This window comes from Crocodylus siamensis, chromosome 4 (assembly GCF_052110815.1).
Source record: "Crocodylus siamensis isolate JL-2025a chromosome 4, ASM5211081v1, whole genome shotgun sequence".
Taxonomy (NCBI): domain Eukaryota; kingdom Metazoa; phylum Chordata; order Crocodylia; family Crocodylidae; genus Crocodylus; species Crocodylus siamensis.
In genome coordinates, this window is record NC_143398.1 from 154,129,545 (window position 1) to 154,153,005 (window position 23,461).

At 38.5% G+C, this 23,461-nt stretch overlaps 1 protein-coding gene across 2 annotated transcripts in view; it reads right to left on the reverse strand.

The window, feature by feature from the left end:
* The window catches only part of GPATCH8 (G-patch domain containing 8), a 71,146-nt gene that overhangs the window by 20,513 nt on the left and 27,172 nt on the right, over positions 1-23,461 (reverse strand). The window contains exons 3-6 of one of the 2 annotated variants that reach the window (XM_090044288.1): positions 19,264-19,281; positions 17,146-17,218; positions 3,596-3,663; positions 2,669-2,755 (exon numbers count right to left, since the gene is read on the reverse strand). In XM_090044288.1, coding sequence (XP_089900414.1) covers positions 2,669-2,755; positions 3,596-3,622 — 114 coding nt within the window. In that variant the 5' untranslated portion in view covers positions 3,623-3,663; positions 17,146-17,218; positions 19,264-19,281. The remainder of the gene's footprint in view (positions 1-2,668; positions 2,756-3,595; positions 3,664-17,145; positions 17,219-19,263; positions 19,282-23,461) is intronic. The other variant, XM_090044287.1, reaches the window with a different exon arrangement.

Below are 23,461 nucleotides of genomic sequence, written 5' to 3' on the forward strand. Positions count from 1 at the left end.
ATTGGCCGAATTGAATCGGGACAGTGAGTTGAATTGCCAAATTGAATCACTGTCCCTCCGAATCTGCTGAATCTGAAGCCGAATTGAATACTTGCCACTTCACACAGCCTGAGCATTAAAAGTCTTGAATCACATTGTATATGAATTTTTTTAAACCATGTTAAAAGTTAGCACTAAAACTTGACAAGTCACTATAGCACAAGTAGTTAAAACATTTTTAGAACACTCATGAAAAATCCTCATTAAAATAACTCCCCTCTCCAGATGCAAGTAAAAAAATATTCCAAGTCCTAGTTTCAAATATACTTGATACCCAAGATCCCTGGTATGAAAAATGTATTGAAAGGTTTTATTATGAAGTGCTCTCTAGGAAGATATTAGAAAAAAGAAAGCAAAACAGGGGATTTGGAGAACAATAGACATGGAAGTCCTTTTTCTGAAAAAAAATGGTTAAAATGCATCCTGTGGCTAACCAGTATAAACAGGGCTATTTGAAGAATCACAGTCTACACAAGGGAATAAAATTAAATATCATTTCTTGCTTCACTTCTGGTTCACGTGCTATCAAATACTTCTGAAACCAGGCAAATAGCTTGCTCTAGAGCTGGAGTGCTCAACCCCTGGTCCACAGGGCTCCCCACGGGCCTTAGAATTTCACAGTGGGGGAGCAATGGGAGCTAACAGCTGCTACCCTGCTGCCAGATTTCTGGACTGGCAGGAGCCCCATGAGCTGGACAGTGTGGCCTTGCCTGATCGACTGACAGCACAGGGCAGCAGAAAGCAGAACAACATGGTGTAGAGCCAGATTCTGTGGACAGGCCCCATGCTGCCAAAAGACTGAACACCACTGCTGCAGAGCAACAAAATGATTATGCTTGGGGAGGTTTTCACAGATTAATACAAAAAATGCAATAGCCTAGTGATAAAGCTTGCTAATAAAAATAAATGTGTGCTGGAAGAAGCTGCCAGTACTCGATACAGTTCTTTAAAGAATGCACTTTGAATGCTAGCAGAAAAAAAAATGTAACGGTTACAAAAGCAATACACATTCAATGTGTACTTGAAAAGATAACAGTAAAAACTCTCACCAAGAACTCTGCTAAAAGCTGCAATGCAGGATACAAGACAGCATTGTTACACAATTCACAAAATAGCAGAAGGGCTTCCTGCCCACCAATCTGAAATGAAGTAAATTGTAGCCTACAGCTGTTGCTGCCTGTGGAGCTTTGGCATCACAGGTTGTAGGAAAAAAATACAATACCAAGAAAAAATCACACACTTCAGAACAGCTAATGTCATAATTAAAAGCCAAATTATTTTTCCAGTGTGTGATAGTGCATCAGATAGCATGCTATACTGAAATGAAAAGATGGGATGTCTTTCAATATATTCTAACAAACATGACCATAGGGCATAAGAAAATGCCCTGTTTACAAAAAAAATCAGCACCTGTACATTTAAGAACACAACATACTTTTAAAGATGCCAACAGACACAGTTAAATCCCCTTAAATTGTATACTCTTTTTTTTTAAAACCAAGTATACCATTTATTTTACAAAGGCCAAATATCACAGCAAGTCACAAAGTTATAATTTAATTAGGAAAAGCAGTAAGACAGAGAGAATTTAGCTCTTGCTGATTAACAAACAAAAGCCTTCTCCACCACTTATTTAACTCATGGAATGGTAAGTATTATATAACTGTCATGCAGTTTAAATTCCCATTCCATCCCTCCCTAAAGCACCACATTTTAGGTAAACCTGATGCCTTAATCCTAGAGGCTCCTGGTTTTTCAGGCTGTTTTTTGTTTTTGTTTTTTGTTGTTTTGGGGGGGAGGCTCTTTTTTTTTCCATTTTTGTCCTACATTCATGATGGGTGTATAAGCAGGTTCTCCCAAGACATACTAAGGTTCAAAAGAATTGGCTGGTGTGCAAAAATGTGGATACAAAGCAACGCAGTACCCTAGAGACGACATGTTCACCACCATGGCCCAACAAAATGGGGAATTCAATGGTTACTGCTGAATTCAGAGATGCATCCTGGTGGCACATTCAGGAACAACAAGGTGGTCTACTTTTCCAATCAGAAGACAATACATCTTTAACTTGTGAAAAAAAAACCAGGTTCTGCAAACTGCTTTTATAAAACAGGGGGAAAAAAATCTTGCTTTGTAGTACAGCTATCAGGTCTTAAATGGGCAGAATTTAATGACAGTACAAAGAGGCCCAATTTAGTCTCCCATCAACACATGCATTTCATTAATATCACCACTAGATTCTGTACTACCCCTTTGTTTGGCAGGTCTAGCAGTATAGGCCCCAGTTAGTAGTCCTAGAGCTGACAGTAAGAAGATCTTGTTTACCCTAGAAATGGTCCTTCCAGATCAGAAGTGAGGTATATTGGTAGGGAGCAGTGCGCTGGAAAGCTTTTGTAGCTACTGCCCATTCAGTGGCTTTTTAGTGATAAACTGAGGATCTTAGTCACTAGAACATTACTTCCACATTACAGAAAAATGTTATTAACAAAGCACAATTCTTCACATAGCCAAAGCCTAATAGGTATCATCACTACTGTAATTAAATGAACAGATTGTTCTGTCCTACCAGAACAATGTCTCCTCCAATCCACCCACAAAACCTAAGATGTTAGGGTGTTCATTTAAGTACCTTGTACTTCTGCCTCAGCTCTTCAGTGTCTTCTTTTTCCACCTCCAGTACACGCCTCCGTTCAGTGGCATCTTCAGCATAATCAAGCTTGTCAATGAGCACAGATACGAAACAATCAGTTTCACCCAAATAGCCAAAAAATTACCATTTGCTCAACTGAGGTTTCAGAATTGGATCTTTAAATACTGAGCATAACTTTCCTTGCTTTGTCACCTCTCAGTGAAAACTACACACAAAAAAAAATCATTATTTTGTCTGCTGTCTCTCAGAAGACATTTCCATTGCCAGTAATTGCCTTAATTTTATTTAGGACACGGGTTGACAACCCTTTGCCACTGCAGGCCAGACCTGGCCTCCTACCGCAGGGCACAAATCTATGTCCCCAGAGATCAAGCTGCTTGTGCCTACCCTCACAGCAGATATTGAGCCTTTCTGCAAAAGTAAGGACAGGCATGAGAGAGGAGAGGGCTGTGAAGGAAGGTGATGTGGAGGGGACAGGCAGCTTGGTGCAGCTCTGTACCACCTGATCCCCTGTGCCACCCTAAACTAGGTCAGGCCTTCCCAGGTTGCATCTAGCCTCTTTACAGGCTGGATCTGGTGCACAGGCTGTGGGTTGCTAACCTCTATTTTATGGAAATCAGCTCTCAAAGGCAAAAATTTAGACAGGCTCCAGATATCAAAATCAAAACAAAAACCACACAAACTACACAAACTACACACACACACACAAATAATAAAACCAGGTAACCACAGATGGCTACTGGGTATTTTGTGGAGAAAGCTTTTTCCCAGCATAGATTTAACGCCAAGTTTTTCTCCGGCTTATTGTACAAAGTTCGTACTTTTACACTTGCTTCCTAACTATATTCCAAAACCCCAAGTTAATTACAGAAATGCTCTTTAGAACTCGCACCAGGATCTGTTTACCTCCATTTCCATACGGCCCATGCCCATGACATCATACTTGACGACGATCGGGATGGGATCCGTTCTGCCTGTAATGGAAACACACAGAGAAGGTGAGAGGCCAAGTCCATTGCTACAGCTCACTTTACACATTGGGTTTGGGTGGTTAGAGATCTTGCCTTGGAGTGCAGAGACCAGAAAGCTACAGTGAACCAAACACAAGCCATTCTCACAGCTTACATCCACAATACTTCTCAGCTTCAAACTGCCTGAGGTAAAATATGCCCATTAGTCCTTCCATACTTATGACAGTTCTGTAAACATTAACCACTTATGCAAATTATGGTTAATGTTTAATGTTTCCAAGTCTTTAAAAAAAGTAACTGAAATATAACTCTCTCATCACCTTTACTTTTAGACCACAAATTACTGTGAATCTCTTCACCCATCGGCATGAAACTAGTACTTAACATGTTTTACTGCACAGTCATTAGTGGACAGCTAGGATGCCCTCCCACCAAGATTTTTATCTTATATTACATACAAATTATTGATGACAGTGCAGGTTAAAATTCTGTCATCACAAAATAAACATCTTCAGAAAAGGTGCTTAATTGCATCTTGCGCTCTTATATTCCCACTGAGAGCTGCTCTGTCACATACTGTGCAATCTGTAAGCTGTGAAAAGGACTAGTTGCGAAGAAAATTGACTTTGAACTAATCAAACTATGCTGGAGATTTTTTTTAACGTATCTTTAATCCACTCATAACCAGCCAAACAAAGCAAAATGGGGCAGACAAGCACTTTACTACCACAGCTTTTTGTTTTTCCTTTTACATCACAACTTGCGCTGTTTGTTGTGATGTAAGCCCACTGAAAAAGAGTACTTACCTTATCCGATGCATACCTTGAGTAAAAAAACAGAATGTTTACTTCCCTTATTACTGTTCTTGAGTTGGTGTAAACAATTGTTTTGTTATACACACAAATACATATATATTATACCTTTGGGCTAAAAGAGCTATCATTTTAGATCTTCACAAACTAAGACGCTATTTCAATCCACATGCACAAAAGAAAAACTACAGCTTTAAGGTCACCTCAGGAAAACACGGGATTTATATCAATTTGCTCTGTGTTCCACAGATAACTTTCTCTGGATGCTTCAAAAGGTAATAATCCATGGTTCTCACACCTCACAAGGACCACAAGGAGACCCTAAAGATTTCAGAAGAACTGGACATTTTTAATTATTAAAATACCTGGGAATGTCAAAATTTCCATTTCTGGTAAGTCCATTTATAGTTTGTTATTAGTTGTACATTTCTATTTTTATTCTTTTAATTTTTTTACCATATACTCAAGGACTGTTTAGGTGGCACATTTTATGAGTCCATAAATAATATTTTTATTGAGCCATTTGGCCTCATTTAAAACAACATTTGGAATCCAATTTTTGAGTATTTTAGCAACTTTTTCCTAAAAATTGTGTTTCTCTTACGCCCAATGGTATAATAATTAAGCAGTGACTGCAATTTTTAGCAAAAGGACCAAATTAAAGACAGGTTATAAAAATGACTTCCTAGGTGCAGTATCACTTTCATAACGTCTCAGCCAGGGATTTACTGGTAAAACGTAAACCCAAAGAATGATTGAGAACAAGTGTTAAAAGATTTTTTTTGGGTGGTGGTTGTTTTTCAGTTTTTATTTTGTTTTATTTCTTCCAACAATCAGGATCTTTATATGCAAACTCATTACCTTGGTAAACCCCTGTATACAAATGATGCATCAGTACTTTTGCCTTCTAAGGCAGTCAAAGTTTTCAAAATCTATTGATTTAATAAAATGCAGTAGCAAGTGCTAGTGCCCATTATATCGAGAAAATCAAGTTTGGACAGTATTAGGATTTTATGTTTAAACTGATTTTTGGCAGTTCTAACACAAACAGAAACATCCCTTCTTAGCAATACCCTTTAATGAACAAGGATCAGACAAGTGTGCATAAAGAAAGGAAAGGAAAGGAAAATGAAAGACCAAGCAGAAGGATGAAGGCTACAACAGAGAAAGTAAGCCTAACATATTGGTGCACTGATGACAAAAGGAGTAATTCAGTCTGAAAATAAAAAATTACCACTGCTAAGTTTACCATCACCACAACAAGTCCAGGATCATAACGCTGTAAAAAAGAAACACGATTTGTTAGGCAGAAACCATTAGGGGCAGAAAAATAGGCCATTTGTAGAAGGCAGACAGGATGGGTTAAAGTAATACTTGAGGCTTCCTTTTCATCCCCTCCACTCCACTGCCATACTTCATCCTGTGGAGATGGGGAACAAGGGAGGTGGTAGCTTTTGAGCAGTTGCTGTGTATTTTCACAACTGCTTTCACAACCCAGAATTTACCATGCATTAGAAGGTGGTAAGTTCCTGGTGGTGAACCAGTTTTATAAGATGCATTTTTGAAAATTTAAATAAGTAGATTTAAAAAATAAAAATCAAGCTCTTAAATACAATTTAGAAAGACTTTAAGGGGCATAAAGTCAGAGGTTTCCAGATAAGAAAAGGGAAACTTTATATACCCAAAGTTATGCCTTTATTTTAAATGTAACCATTATTATTTCATTAAGTAAGATTAGACACTACACTCATGGGAGCCGCTCATGCAGCCTACACAGCTTGACATCAAATTGGCAAGTGCCAAGTTCTGGCACATGAAGCATGTACTGCAACTAGGTGCAGTAGTGATTATTTCTATCATACAACAAAAAAGTCTGCCCGTGGTCTGGGGGGAAGTGCAATGTGCTGCCAGGAAGAGCAGAATATGGGTCTCCAGCTCTGAGCCCACTGGAACTGGGAGAGCCTTATCTCATGGCATGGTAAATTTCTCTTGGCTAACTGAAGATAAATGCATTGACTAGCTAGTGAAAAAACACATCTGACCTTGCTAACCACAACGCTGGGCCTTGGAGGCGTGAAGAACAGAGAGGGATTTCCAAGGCGTTCCTCAAGGAAGGGGAATCAAAGCACCAACGCCTAGCACACATCACTAATTGATCTTTAACCATTTTACACAAATAACTGATGTTCTCTCACACCAAGAGCATCTCTTTAGAGCCGTTTCATTCTTTCTGTTGAACCCTTTCCAGGTATTCCAGCATACCTCTGAAGGGATGAAAGCTGACCTTTGAAGAAACTGATATACAAATCTTGGAGTTCAACAACCAGCCACCTCCACTGGTTAATTCATGCAGAAGACACTTGAAACTATACTATGCAACAAAGTAATCACACTGAACACAGAGGACATTTTGCTTTTATTGGTATCCTTACTACTGTATCTTAGCTCCAGTTGTATTTTTTACTTTTTAGGAGTTACTATATTGGATGTTCCTTAAAAAAAAAAAGAAAGAAAATATTTAGACACAGAGTAGAAACTTAGAAGCAAAAATGTCTAAAAACCAACTTGAAGAGTAGCCTGAAAATTGCTAAATTAATGTGTGTTAACACATTTGATGGAATTTGCAGAGATTTAAGAGTAAGAAGGGGGGTGGAGGGAAGGTTGTTTTTTTTCCCTCAACTAATGCCACAAACTCAACCAAAGCTCTGAAAGGTAAGCTGACACTGGAGTTGCAAGTCAACTTCACCAGTAGATATTGCGTATGTGATGTAAGACTGCTATTAACCTGAACTGCCACTATAAATATTGGAAAGAATATAAAAAAGATTTTGTTTTTAGTTGTAGACAGGATTTTTTTTAATTCTACAATGAGAATTTTAAAAGCACCTGAGACCTATATAAAGCTTATCTGGTTAAAGATATACAGCCAAGCAGGGAATTCCAATTTTCTCATGCTGTATACTGAAAAGGGGAAGGGAGCACCACAGTGAGTTCTTGAAGATTGAGCCTTTGGATGAAGTCTCTAACACCTCTTGTTAACCAAACAGCAGTAAAAAAAAGTGATCTCCATTTTTTAACCTATGCTGTGATGAAAGCAGCATCAAACCAGCAGATAGAAAGAGGGACAAACCTTGCAAATAAGGAACATGTGAGAAAGCTGGATACCAACCACAACATGGATTTCCTGCCTAGACCTCAATAACCTGCAATGAAGGATACAACCAGGGAGGCATTTCAGACTAGATATATATACACATCTGTTATGATTTCATTGTATTCTAGAGAGAAAATAATGCTCAATGTCTTCAGAGAATACTGGGTCAGTCTCTCTCTTGTGCAATAGTAAGTACAGTGTTAGTTCTTGTAAGTGGATGGAGACAGACAGGGTTTGTGTAGGCTTGAGACTACTTTTTGAGTGGAGCACAGTGTGTGGGGTCCAAATAAGAAATGGCTATATTTAAGCCCTGTCTTTCATAAAGTTCACCAGTACTTTGCATGGTTCTGACACATTATCTTTAAAACAAACAAATCCCAAGTTTAATGCTAGGTCAAAAGAAGGTAATTTCCCTGTGTCATGGTGCACTTACAGCACTGAAAATGTTTCCCCTGATTATGCTGGACACGCCTACACATGTAAATAATTTGATGTAATAAACCCCGGAACAGTTTGGGCCAGAGTAAATTACTCCTAGGCATAGTGTCTACACGTGCACCCAAGACAAAAATCAATTTGAGCCAGGATGGAGCAGGTTATACCAGGGATGCTCAGCCCCGCACTCCAAGTGACAGCATCAGACTGCAGAGGGACTGGCTGGGACAGGAGGATGCTGAAAACGCAGAGCTGTGTCGCTAGGCCGTAAGCAGAAGTCTGGCCCCCTGCTGGCTGGGAGCAATTTGTGCCATGGTCAGCATCTACACATGTATTTAACTGCAATAAAACTACCCAGGCCCAAGATAGTAGTCCCCGATGGTACTATCTTATGGGGGTGTAAATTAGTTTACTGCAGCCTAATACTATTGCATATGTAGACTGTGATGTTTTACTCTGCAGCTAATTAGTCAGTAAAGCGCATGTGTAGGCACTCCACTATGTTTAAAACCCAGTAAGGTTTTTAAAGGGACCCAGTAAAACCTGGTAACGGTCCTATATAAAAATAAGAGTAGCAAATTGCTCCATTCCCAGAGACAGAATTGATGCATTAAATAAAACGTGTCCCTCATGCCTCTACATTCTGGCATTTTAACACAGTAATTAATACAATTATCAGGACAGGCTTTTTTAAACCTGTATTTTTCAGTTTCTTTCCTTATTTTAAATGGAAGTATAAATATATTAAACACATTTAGGTTGCAATGTCAAGCACTTAAAGTTAAGATATGTCTGAATTCAGGCTGCCTGATTTCTGCCCTTTATGCATATGCACTATGACACTATAACACAATCACATCCCATTTTTATAGGACATCTGTTTCATCAGTGCCAAGAAAATAAGCTAGTGTTCAGTATTTTATTCTCATTTATAACTGAAGTCTTATTTACTATATAGGTTTAAAAGCCTGCAACAAACACAAAATTATTCATTTCCTTGTGATCTTTTTATAGAGTTCTAATCCCACTAGTATTTAAGGGCTTCACACAAGCATTAATAAGGACTCCTGTCTCATGAGGGAAGAAAGATATCTCCATTTTGCAAATGGAAAATTGAAACAAACAGCCCGAGGTCATTCAATGAACTGGTGACAGAGCTAAGATTCAAATTTAAAGCAACTGGATTTCAAACCTTGGACTTATTTCTCAAGCCACAATGCCAGAAGTACTGGCAGTCAAGCAATTCTTTAGTCACTTGAGCACTTGCTGGCGCCCATAGATAAGTCTGATTTTGTTAGACTAATTTTTATTAAATGTTATGGCAGAAGGGCAGAAATAAACAACATTTCATGGAAAAGTTCCAAACATCCTTGTCATCTACTTACAATAGCTTCCCAATAAACAGCAACTGATTTCCCTACTGTGTAGCACTTCCTCATGAAGGTTGTACTTAGGAAGGCAACTGTCTGCACCCTTTTCTACAAGCAATCACCACCAGTTGATCCTCCTCACCCCCAGTGCACTCTCTGACTGGCAGGTTACACCATGAATCAGTTTCTACATTTCTACAGCTTCCGTCACCTCTGTGCCTTCCTTACCCAAGCACCCAGAAAATGAGATGCACAGAACTTGTGGCCACCTGTCAAACTTCTGGCATAAGAAACTTGTTCTTCGCATATGGTGCTGAACATGGTAAAGGCGGGGAGAGAACAAATCTCCTGTGAAGCACATGTCTACCTGAACCTTAAGATTTCCCTTTCTTCCCACCCCCCTGCCTTGTTTTCTAAATATGTCCTAACTCTTAGCGCAAATGATGCAGTGTTCCTCTAAACAGATTCACCCAATGAACTAATCTATCCTTTAGCACCACAAAATTTGTACAATGAATGAGAAATACATCCTGCGTAAAAATGAAGTCTCCAGTGCAGATTTAGCAGCGTTTATAACTAAGAACTGTTATTATGCTGCATATGAAAAAGGGGCAGAATCACTGTTCTCTGGCAGTTACACAAACTAAATATGAATTTTCAAAAAAAAAAAAAAAGTTAAATGCTTCACATTTTAAACCAGTTTATATATATAAATTATCCATTTTTTTAAAAAGGAAAATCTAAAACCAAGTTCTATTAGGTACAGCTACAACAATCTTCAACTGTGAGAAAGGTTAGTCTAGAAGAATAATGAAGTTTGGTAGCATGCAGGAGTGGTTTATGCTGGGGAGAAGGTAGCAGGACTGAGAAGCTCATGGACTCACATAATACCCACGAAGATGATTTGCCCCTGAGCACCATGTCCTGGGTCATTAAAGGGAGCCTGGCATGGATCTCACTTTGCTCTCAGCCAGAGTGCATTTATGATGCCTAGTATAGCATGCTACAGCTTTGGGGGCAGATGGACCTAGTCTGCATTATTCATACTCAGTTATTTTTTGACATGTGAAAAATATGCTGATAAGTGACAAAAATGGTGATTTTAAGAAGTATCTTGATTAATAGGATTTCATGGAGAAAGAAAAAGTACTTTTCTGGATTAAGAGCCTACTTGTATAACAAGTCAGCACTTCTACCCAGCTGCCCCCATATAGGACCTCTACTTTGTAGCAAAAATATTAAGAAATCTATATATGGAGTTGACACCCACTTTCCTGACACCCGAGTAGTGAACTGACCAAAGTGAAGAAAACTTTGCACCACAGAGGAACAGAGAAAACAGAATTCTTACTAGATACCACTATACCCTACCTAAATGATCCTTTTCAGCTTCATAAAGCTCACCATTTTGATAGCAGTGCAAACCGAGCACAAAAAAAGCTGCCTCCAGCCACCTTAAGGCTTCCAGAGAAGAAAATACACACAAAAATTATTTAACTTTCACGCACTTCGAACTCCCTCCTGACCAAACAAGAAAAGTTATTTGATTCAACAAAACAATTATTAAAACTTACAACTGGAACAGGGGCAAAGTTATTGGTTAGTTGCTGATTAACCTAGTAAAATGCTAACTTCTGATTCAATAGAACAAAGAGGCCCTGTATTAATGCTGCTCTTGCATTACCACAGATAACCAGATCTGGTTGATAACGTTTATCTAAAGTATAGCAGAAGCATAGTTTAAGCCAGTAGTTTAATGACATCTGTCAAGCAAAACTGTGTGTGAATGAAAGTGGGTTATGGCAAAGTGTAACATAGCTACATCCTTGAAATGTTTCCTTTAGAAAAGTAATCGGTGCAGCCTGCATTGGAAGCAGTTAAGGAAACATGCGCACCTTAGATAAAATGGACTTAAAATAGGTGGTTCTACTACAAAATGTTGAATAGTCATACTGACATAGCAGCTGCAAAAAGATCAACAAATGGCCAAATAATAGCCTGAGGCAGATGCATAAGGCAGGCAGGCAATGCTTTCAGTGTTTCTGAAATCTTTCATTTCTACCATCACCTGCTGCACCAAAACTATATTTTGGAACTCATTTGACATAAAAAAGGGAGAAAGATTATGACCCAAGAGTTTGCCAGAAGTTCTCAAGGTATAGAGCAAAATCAGTAATGAAAGTTTCAAATATCATCTTAAAGGAGGGGTGGGCAAGTATTTGGGTGGGAGGGCTGCTTAGGGAGTTTTGGGTGAGCAGGTGCAAGCCAGATCAGCAACTCTTCCCCCCCTCACCCCACAAGCAACTTACCAAAACTCTCCTAAGTGGCTCTGCTCCATGTGTGGCTGGGATGGGGCCAGAGGTGGGCAGCAGGGCAGGTGGGTTGGGCTGGGATCATGGGGACGGGGCCCAGGACAGAACTGCAATCTGTTCTTGTATGTCCCTGCAATATGCACCAGTTCCGCTGGGCATGCAGGGAGCAGATCATGGCTCTGCCCTGGCATCTCCACAGAAGCCAGCCAGGACCTACATGAGCAGGGCACATGGCCAAGTGAATGGGATGGGACTGAGGGCAGGTGGAGAGCTGCATTCAGGAACAGTAAGGGCAGGTGGGGCTGGCTAAGGCATTGCTGCCACTGGGGCTGCCAGGAAACTCATCCAGCCACCAAGCCACTTCAGCCCCACTGCGCGTCCAGAGGCACTGCAACCAGCTGCTCACGTCATGGCTCAGGATGCCTACCTCCCACCTGGACCAGGCAGGACTAAGGGACCCATCATGGGCTGGACAAAAATCCCTTGGTAGGCCAGATCCAGCTCACGGGCTGCATTTTGCCCACCCCTGCCTTAGGGTCTATTACACTATTTAGTTCTTCTTACTTAAATTGGGTGCATTTTTCCCCTAAACTTCCAGATTCATAGGATTATTTCATCCACTACTCTCAGCCTCTTCAATCTATTGTCACTAAAGCTCAACACATGTACAAATCCATCAACAGCATTTGCTAACTTACCAGAAAAACCCCCAGCAAAGTGAAAATTCTTGAATCTAACTCACCCTTTTTCATCTCAGTGGTTTGAGGTTTTCCCATATTTTTCAATGCATTCCAATACACAGAGCAGGCTGCAGTTCTTCACTTGATTTTGTTTCTTTCAGGGTAGCTAACTTTTCATTCAATATTGTTTTCCCCCTTATCTAGTTCAAATGCAACTTTCATTTTTCAAATTTTAAGCTATTCTTCTACTGAGGTCTGGACACACGATAAGCTTTACACCAGCCTAAAAGTGGAACAAGCATATGACGTACAACCCTACCCTCATGTAACTTACCTCAATCTGGTGAAAAACTGCCCTGAGAAAAAAGCAAAGATAAAGCTAAACTGGTTTAGATGCTGTGTGCACTATCCTGGGATAAGCTACGCAGTTTGCTCACAGAAAACCAGGTACTTCCTTCTCTTCAATGCTCAGTGGCAAGGCACAATAATATTAACCCACTGCATACAGCTACCCTGGAATCAGCTGCTCACCTGTCTACTCCAGATTCTGGTATAAATAACATCAGGTTAGAAAGCCAAGGTAAATTACAAGGATGTAAATGCCTCATGTTTCTAGACCTTAAAACTCTAGCAGAGCACACGTGAACTGATTAAGCTTCTATTTTTTATACTCCCTAGCTTTTGAGAAATTTATACCATCTTACTTCCCTTGTCTTGTGAGATAAGGATCACGACATTGATCGCCACCAGAAAAATATGTTTTTGTTTCTCTGCTTTCTTACTCTCAGCTGCTTCCTTAAATCTCTTACATTCTGTTTTCTAATTCAGTCAGTCGTCAATCCATATCTAGTCCTCTGCAATTGAAGCTCACTTAACACATGCCCCATATGAAGTTAGCTAGAACTTTTAGCATATTCCTACTCAGTATTTTATTGATGGTTGTTCAGCAATAGCTTTCTAGTTACAAAATTCAGTGCAAGAACTAACATATCAACTAGTTCACAAATTCCTGAATTTCTTGCCAAACACTGCTTTCTCTTCCCCACCTTTGAAAGAGGAAATTGGCACATATTTACCATCTTGCTATTCATGATGAAACAGCCACCATACCATCTGTGCAGCAAAATGCTTCTCAAAAGCCACTCTTACCTTCTGTACTGAAAGCAATGCTAGGCAAATGAAAAAGCTCCAATATGTTTGTTTAATGTTTATTGGCTAAAAAGCTAAAAATGCTATTACTGTATGTTTGCCAGAAGACTTCAACATGAAAGAGATAAGGAGAAAGATGAGCAGGAATATTCCTGCTGGATTTACACAAGCTCTCCAAACTAAATAAGACATTAAGAAAACATGTTTAAACTCTGTTTCACAGGATTAGGCTTAAAACTGACTCGGATATTTTATGCAACATATCCAAGTAATTCTGCTTCATAGTTTCATAGTTTCTAGGGTCGGAAGGGAACTGAGCAGACCATCTAGTCCGACCCCCTGCCATGGCAGGAAAGAATACTGGGGTGAAATGACCCCAGCAAGATGGCTTCATTTATATCTAAAGATGCAAATAAAATCAGTTGGCAGAAGCTATCCTAAATTACTTCCAAAGGGGTAGAGAAGAATCTACCACTCAAACACAGTAAGAATATAAACTGGCATTTTACTAAGGACCGATTCATAGCTGCTTGAAAGCAATTCTAGCTTTCTATCAGCACTACAAAAACAGCTGCAAAGACAGCTCTATGGGGTAATATTTTGTGGCACACTAACTCCAACAGCATCAATGTCAATTTACTTTAGGAACTTGTAGAGTGAGCTATTGCATAAGTTACTTGGTGCTACAATAACATCCACTTGCTCTGATAATAATTGTTAAGCACGAATTTACTTCCAGCTACCATCCAAGAACGGAAGATACAAAATTACACACCCTTTACTTGCTGGTTTACAGTCAGATAATCCCCAGCAAACTAATCCATCTCCGAGGCATAGATTTATACTGACAATTTCTTCTTAAAGGAGCCCAGGAGGGAAAGAGCATTAATGGCATGACCCTGTGAGAAGAGGTGCAATATTAATGATTGGCAGTTATAACGTAACAAAATTTTTGTCTAAATTCATTGACTGGACGGGAGGGGGAAAGCCCTTGGCTCATATGCCTAGAATCAGTTTTAAAAGCCAAATGAGAAACCACATTACTTGTCACCTTTGTAAACCTGCAGAAGTCAATCAGATGGAAAGGGGTATGAACTAATCCCGGCCAACAACATATGCAAAGCTAACTAGGCTACATAACAATAAAATAATCAAGAGCCTTCTGTAGCCAAGTACAAGTGTTAAATGGCAATTCACAACAAGGGATTTTGGAAAAATGGACCTTTAACTATCACTGGTAAAATGTGACAATAGCTATAAACAGTAGTTCCATTTACAAGCTATTAAAGGGGCTTTAAACTCTGCATTAAGTATGACAGGTACTGCCATCATTGTTCTGTGTTTCTTATTTATAAGGATTTGGAAATGTGACATTTATTTTGGTTGGTTTTTTTCTGGCAATTCTCTTCCATTTTTGGTTCTTTTAAAAGTGGTTTTACTCCTCAAGCTTACATAAACTTGAGCAGGGCTGTTGTTTCTTTGCTGGTGTTCATATTTTTTTATTTTTTATTTTTAAGATTCAAGCAAAAACAAAAAGGGGAAATAAAGACAACTTAACTGTGAGAGAAGAACTACTCAGCACCAACAGTGTCAGTGCCATAGACATACCATACAAGATTCTGCTAATCAGCAAGAGGGAAGGACCTCATGATGTCACCAGCAATTATGAAACACAGGACCTTCCACCCCACCACTACTAGAGCTGCTGTTTTATCTGCAAGGAGTATAAACAATACTATAACCTTCTTGGATGAAAGCTGCCACAAAATTTCCATACTTTGCAAAGCACACATTAAAGCAGTGGTTTTCAACGTGTGGTCCATGGATCCCTGCAAGTGTGAGGATTATGTCTAAGCATCCTGCAAAAGATAACAATGATCAAAAGTATGTGAATGCACATATTTATAATTCAAAGGGGTCTCCAAATGAAAAAAAAAAAACCATTGAAAACCACTGCATTAAAGAATTCTCAACAGTATCAGAGGTGGACCAAACTGGGTTAGGATGGTTTTACCTTTTCACTTTCATTTCAAAGTAGGAAGAGGTAGGAGAACAAGTCTTAGGATCTATAATTTCCCTGAAATTTTAGATCAGCTTGAATACGCAGAGATTTAAACACACAGCAGGCAAAGAGTAAGCAGATTCAAAGGCTCGATACCCACAATGGACAAATCTCGGTCTGGATAAGTAACCAAGAGTTCAAATGTTTATTGTAAGCCTATGGAGGCTCCAGTTCCCTTTACATGAGGCATCCATGGCACCTCTCCCTTGTCCAGAGACCATACACTTAATCACCTATTTCTACTCTTGGTGTAGTCCAGTGGGGTCCATTAATATTGCTCCTAGGCACTAAGGTATCACAAGTGTGTATGTGGCATGTGCATGTGCATCTCTCTCTCTCCCTCTCTTTCAATGGGAAGTTTCGACCTGTATCTTTGGGCCCTGGTGCCTCCATAATTCTGATACACACAGTGCTATCTGAGACGTAACAAAAAGAGATTAGACTAGCATTATCACATGTTCAGTGAACTCCATGACAAAGCAAAACGTCAAGGTGTGTCAGTTACATTCATTTCCCCATAAGTATCATGCGCTGGAGTTAGAAGAACGAAAACCATGTTAGAGAGAGGAATATTTTGATCACCAATAAAGTCCTGTTTACACACACATACTTGAAAATAACTTACTGAATGCCTTGGTTCAAACTAGGAACATGCATTTTTGCAGTTTAAAGATCTCATTAAGTCTTCAGTAGACATCTGCAACACCTCTCTCTCTAGTGGGTCACATCAGAGATGAAATTGCAAATACCTGTTTTCAACCTAGCTTAAGGACCTCTCCAAAACAGATCCACTAGTTAAAGGTAACAAGTCAAATATTTCCCTTCAAACTGGTACAACTCCATCAGGCTTCTCTAGTGTAACTGCACAGAAAATCTGGACTAGAGATGGCAGGCACTCTAATATACATTGATGCCAACTAGCACTTAAAATGTCTGAAGCGGACATAGTATATGCAGAACAAACATACTGCTAGAGTTAGTGGAAATTAGTAAAATCCTTGAACAACATCTAGAGAAACCAGAAATGAGCCTCTTCCATCCATATGAAACCTCTGCCACTGTTTTCAGCCTCCACTGGACCCTTTTACTTGCCTTCTAATGGCTTCTGACACCATGTTGAAATGTTCACAGGAGTTATTATCAATTTTGTACTTTCAGGTTTCCTTTAATACCAAGTATCTGCATCTTCCAGCTAAATGAATAATGATGTAATTTTAGAAGTTGTGCAAACTACCTGATAGTAAGCAGGCAGTTAACTTCTTCCCCTCCAAAAAAGCCAAACAGTGATTCTCTCACACACCCCATACCACATAGGCCATGTCTGAGCTAAAATCATTTAAGTGAAGCAGCAGCTTCCACTTATGAATTGCTGGCATGGAAACTTAACAGTGTGCTTGTTTGACCCAATTAACAATGGGAAAGAAAACTAATCTAGAAATAAAAAGTAAAACGTTTTTTAAAACTGAAACAGGTGTTGAATCTGATTTTCAAACACAAGGTTTTGAACTTACCCTGAAGCGATTTTCCCAATCCCTGGCCCAGCTTCCACCCATGTTTCTGGAGTAAGCGGTGTCCAATATTATCCTGACAGACAGAACAGAGAAAACAAACCAAAAATATTCCAATAATATATTCTTCCCTTCCCAATGACATTTAAACATGTGATGAGCAAGAGATAATCTACATATATGCATGCAAAAAATGCTACTGAAAAGGCAATATATGCCCAATAAAAGGGAGACACAAATGTCAAAAATTGCTGGCTAGAATTTTTCCAGGGGGACAGGCTATCAGGGAAGGTCACTTTCTGATGGTGTGCTGGGCAACTTTTGTGCATAAAGTTTAAAAAAAAGCAAATGTGGGAGAAAATAAAGTGTACCAATAAAATTGACATTTAAAAAGCATTAAAAAGCATTAAATCAAGCTAATACAATCATATCCATCACCTAGACAGCACCACTTTAAGATTTTTTGTAAAGAAAATCTACATCATGTTTAGTCATTTTGTTGTGTGTCAGGCTTTTATAATACTGAGTAAGTTGTAAGTGCAAGACTGCCCCACCACTAGAAACCAAAACACAATCATAGCAAAATCCAGGCTAGACTTGATTGGGTTTTTTGTTTTGTTTTTTATATATATGTATATATATAAACTAGCATGCAGCCAATATTAAACTGAAAAAAACAGTGAGATTAGTAAAACAAAAAGTGTAAATCAATTAAAATAAAATGAGCTCAAGCACAGACTGGGTGATGCATTTCACATGTAATCTAACAAAAATACTAAGATGTTAGAATGAAACAGGCCTAGCAATAAGTTAACAGCAAGGAACCATTAGTGCATGTAGGGGAAACAATAAGCATAATGTCTCATCTTCCAACAGAAAAAAACTAGTTCAGAATAAAGTCGAAAGTTACTAGTGCAGCAATTAAATGTCAGCTTTCAAGTGGGGCTAAATGGAGTTCACTGTGTTTTACATAGGAGTCCTTCACAAGTATGCTAATGGCATCCTTTTCACTATGAAGCCAACTGATTCTGTCCTATTGATCAGTTTACCCTTTTACTAGGAAAGAGATCAATAAACAATTAGTTAGCAAACTAGTTCTGTAAGCCTCTCAAACAAAGACTCTCTCAATTATTCAGATTGTAGCTATTAGCCTCTCTGCTCAATTTTCAATATGCAGCTTGGGCTTTTTAATTATGCAACCAACTACATGAGTAGTATCATGAGTTATAATGAGTTGCATGGCTGTGATATTCAATGATGCATTGTATCCTAAAATGAACTAATAAAAATACTACAAATTGAATTCAATAATAATTTAGTAATCATTAAATGCCCTACATCAGAACAGCAGCATTTTACATTCAGTCTCCATTGGTGAGGATGAATGCATAGTATGCAAGGCAATGGTCAAAGAGGCCTACAGAACACAAGACCCTTCCCTGACAGCTGCGTGGGGGCAGATTTTTCCCCTCAAAAATTTCTACCGAGTTAAAAGCATATTTTTTTTTGATATACAAGAGAAAGAAGACAGTGTCTCACTCATTTTTCCCAGGAAAGGGTGGATGTGTCTCCCACTTTATGGGGTAGCCTGATGAATCGGTAATGAGTACTACATTGAAAAATAAAACAAGGAATGATGGGAATGATATGCCTGGAAATAAATTTTTAAAATCAGCAGAAGCAAAAGGGAAGATGAATAAAAATTATGATTTCAAACTATAAACAACATGGAAAAGCATTTTAAGCTTTAAGGCATATGAAAACTTACCTGTACATGCAAATGACAGACCGTTTATGGAACGGTCACAACTGCACATTTCTCTCTGTAAAATGGGGCTGTAATTCAAAGATTTTGTGGGTATTGCACTATAATGGTTCTACCATCACACATTAACTTTATCTGACAAAGGATTATCAAAGCAGATTTAAAAAGCTGATGCTGACAAAAATGGCTGCATTTTTTAAAAAGGACAAAAACTATCATACCATCTTTTGCTAAGTGGAGATGAGACATTGTGCTGACTGTGTTGTGTTATGAATGCACTAAAATAAACAGACAGATGAAGCAGTATGCTATTTCCAAAAGCAGTGCAAGTGGAGTGAAAGCATTTCCATACGAACCTGGCTTTAAAAACTGGGCTGTCAAAAGAACAGTTAAATGTAACACAAAGTAAGAAACTGTCCAATCACTAATGGTATTTTTTTTTCTTTTGCTTTGTTTTCAATTCACTGCTTGCAAGTAATGTATTTATTAAAGAAGAGTGAAAGCATAAAATAAAATTCAACAAGTCAAGACCAGCTGGGAGATTCAAGAGTGGTGTGTTGTGACTGACACAGTGAAGGGGTAAACAAATGTTAAAGGGGAAAAGAAAAATTTAGAAAGGTTATACACACTAGCACCACTTTTACAAAACCACTCAAGAAGATGGTCACAAGTTGATTAAGATAAGTTGAAAATGATGGCTTCATGCCTGCATCTTACTGTTTCTCACTGCATCTCAGTTTCCAGGAAGGAGATGGCATTTTTCACAATACCATCCAATATACAAAAATTCTGATGTAACGTTAAACACATTTTTTGAAAATTACTAAGCAGTGAAACTATTTAATAGTTTAAAATAATCAGTTGAAATAGTAGTCTGTTATAATTAAAAAGAAAAAAAGTTTTAAGAGTCTGGTATTAAATTTTAGGTGAGGCCTATGCACTGAGCAGACTAAGAAGGATGGTTCACTACCATATTCTACCCGTTGTTTCCTTCCACTTCGTTGCCACAGACTTCTGTCTGAGAGGGACTGGCAAGGACTCTTGAAGAGTTTAAATGTTGCCTTAAAAGACAGGTATTAGGTAGGGATGGGGGTTGGGGAAGAAACAAAACTTTTAGGCTCACAGAGAACAGTAAGCTACCGTGGTTCTCATGCCACTAACTTTCCCCCCTTCCCCCAACTGGCCTCTGATGTGAAAGGCAGTATTAAAATCACACAAGAATTTCCCATATAGCATCACAAAGGATTGTAGTTGGCTTTGATCATGTTTCTAAAATACTACTAATCTTCCCTTGTCCACTTCTTAGGGAGAAAAAAAAAATCATCTCTTACTTACAAAAGCCTTCTACTGCTGTTGAGAACTGGTACTCCCTTTGAATAAATTAACCCTATTTAGTAGAAGTTCTCCTTTCTGAGTAGTTGTAATGGTTTCCAAAAAAGTGCTATTTGCCAGTCCACGAAAATAACTCCTACCTCAGAGTACAGACAGACATCATTCTTCTAACATATAAAGTGTCAATTCAGAGCTCTTTGTAGCAAAGTCACGATAAAAGCTGCCACAGCAGCCAAGTGAGCAAAAACACTCAACTGGCGTTTAAACAAGTTATGATACAAGGGAGTCCACAGGCAATCAAGACTGTGTAACTTAAACAGCTACATGCATATAGCAAACGCTGTGATATTTGTCTTTTGTGATGAATTGTGGGCATCCCAATACATAACAAATTTCAGAATTTTTACTTGTAAGATATATTACAAAATATTGTCAAAGTATTTTAACATTATCTTATGCTACAGTTGCTTCTCCTACAAGCGCTTTAAGAAAAGTAATCATTCCCATTTTAGAGACAGGAAAGCACAGGAAGCATTTTCAAAAGTTATTAACTTGTTTGAAAGTCAATAGGAGTTGGCTACCTCACTTTTGAAAATTTTGCCCCAAGTGACTTGTCCAAGGAAACACAAATCAGGGAGAGCCAAAAACAATATTCTAGGCTTCTCCAGGTCCCAGTTTTATGTTGTAACATAAGACTGCCACTCCGATCACTTTTCAGTAGTACCAACAATTCCCGATCATGGTACCCTGATTAATATAAACTCATATGAATGCAATGAAAGTGACTTGAAGGATTCTGGTGGTTATGGTACACCTCATACAATGCCAGTTATTTCATCAAGTGAATTCAACTGTGTTACAGATATGCCAATGGCTAATTTGGTTTCTTCCTCTCCCCAAGATCTCCCCTGTTCCCTTCCAGGGACATGCATTTCATACTATTAGTCTGTTTCAGAACTGACATGGCAACATACATCTCTTGAGTGGATTGTAAGCTGTGCTGACTGTGTATTAAGGAATCTAAAAGCAAAGACTGGATGCTACTGGTTGAACCCATGCAAACAAGAGGTTGAAAAGATTTCCAAAACAAAACCTATAGCTTGCTACAGATGACACAATGAAGACTAGAGAGAAAAGCCAAATAGTAATGCTACACCATTCAGCTTCAAGAAGCACGTTATTTATAGCATCGTCCACATACGGCTACTGCTAAATGTCAAATCAGCAGCCTTATCAAGTAACACTTTGGAACTACTGGAGTCCACAGATCTGTACCGTTATGCAGTGTAACAAAGCCCAACTTCACATGCTACAGCAGATCTCTAGATGAGCTGGCTGAATTCTGCTCTTCAACAATTAATAACTGGAGTTCTCAACCCTGGTGTAGCTAAAAAACCTACTTAGGTAACTGAATAGAACTAGAAAGGAACAGGATATTAGTTATGACAAGTACAGACTAACAAGTTTAAGAGTAAGTGGATCATATGCAGTCTCCCATCTAACCTGCAACAATGACAACTTTATTTTATTCCCTGACATTCTGCTGCTCCAGAGAGCATTGGGAATTTTGCACAGGTACTCCCAGGGTACTACTAAACTTCTAGTTAAGTCACATTATCATGACAAAGATTAAACTGTCAAAAACAAGTTTCTTCAGCAAAACATGATTAGCATGAAGGCCATATGGATTCCATATGCTTATCCTACAATCAGGATTCAGCCACAATACTTGGTAGCTTTCCATGCCACATCCCTGGACTTGGCACACTTTCTTAGCACATTTCAAGCAAAAATGTGCAACCTGTTCTATAAAACTTATTTTATAGAAAGAGTCATATTTTCAAAAGTGCTCGGCGCTTGCAATTTTTAGTAACCACTGATTACCTCACACCTTTTAAATTAGGCCAAGAATTTTTCTCTGTAAAAAGTATGATCTGCAGCCATAAAGACAAGAGTCTAATGCCATTGTTGGAAAAAATATTTTAACCCTATATCCATATAATTGGCATATAACTACTAGCCACCTGCATTTTTGCATGACTCTACAATTAACTATTTTTAAATTTTATTTGATGCAATGAAACTAGCTGGTTCACATTTAGTTGTAGAAAAATGCAGGGGGGAGCCCTTATTAAGAAAAGTTTTTAAAAACACCTGTCAACAAAGTGCTATAAAATATCGACCTGTTTTAATCTGAAAGAAAAATAATTCTTGATATCATTCAGCTGGTTATATTTTGGAACTATGAGCCTAAAACTTCTCATTCATCATTTTACCTCTGCATTCCAAATCACTATTTCCCATTCTACATTTCCACAGAAATACTTTGTTGCAATTACAGTCTTAACCCCGAGTCACCTACAGCCTAAAGGAGGCATAAAAGGTAGATCTTCACATACACCAGATGCTATAGATTAGTTTTTTTCTTTTTTTTAAACTGCTATTACACTAATTCAAGGCACGTTTCAAGAATGTAATGATCTGTAGACTCCCAAACCTGTTTCCAGCCACCTTTGAGTTGCATGCTGTAGCAATACAGTCAGCACCTCTCAACAGATAATGCTGCAGAGATGGAACTAAATTCAGCAGAGATGCACAAAATGTACGCTGTAAGCGAAGCCATTCTCCCTTAGAATTTCCAAAAGGGTCTTATAGCTACTAGTCTTGTCTCTCTCTCTCTCTTTTACAAATCTAAACCCTATATGGAAATCTTAAAGAAAATGCATTTATTTAGCAGTATATAGTTCAATTCTCAATAGCAATTCCAATTTAAAATGCAATTTAAAAATGGTTTGAACTGTCATTGCTAAAAATAATTTCCTTTTTTCCATAAAGACATTTAGGATCCAATTCTGTTCCATGGAAAATGGCAAAACTCCCATTGATTTCCAGTGGTACAGACCTTGACTCTAAGCATTACTACCAAGTTCCTTACCTAAAGGCAAACTGAATCTTGTAAGAAAATTATTTAAAATCATAAAGTGTAATGCACATTATACTTGAAAATGATAAATACCACACGTGTCAGAACTAAATATCTGAAAGCGTTTTCCTTGTGCTCACCTCTCAGTCTGAATTATTGGCTGTAACTTCTGAAAGAGCGGATGAAATAAATAAATAAAAAACGACCCAAAGCAGAGAGGAACTGATACCTCACATTGCCTGAGGTGACAGACATAACACTTGTAGGAGAAACAGAGCAAGAAAGCTCTGGTTTTGACA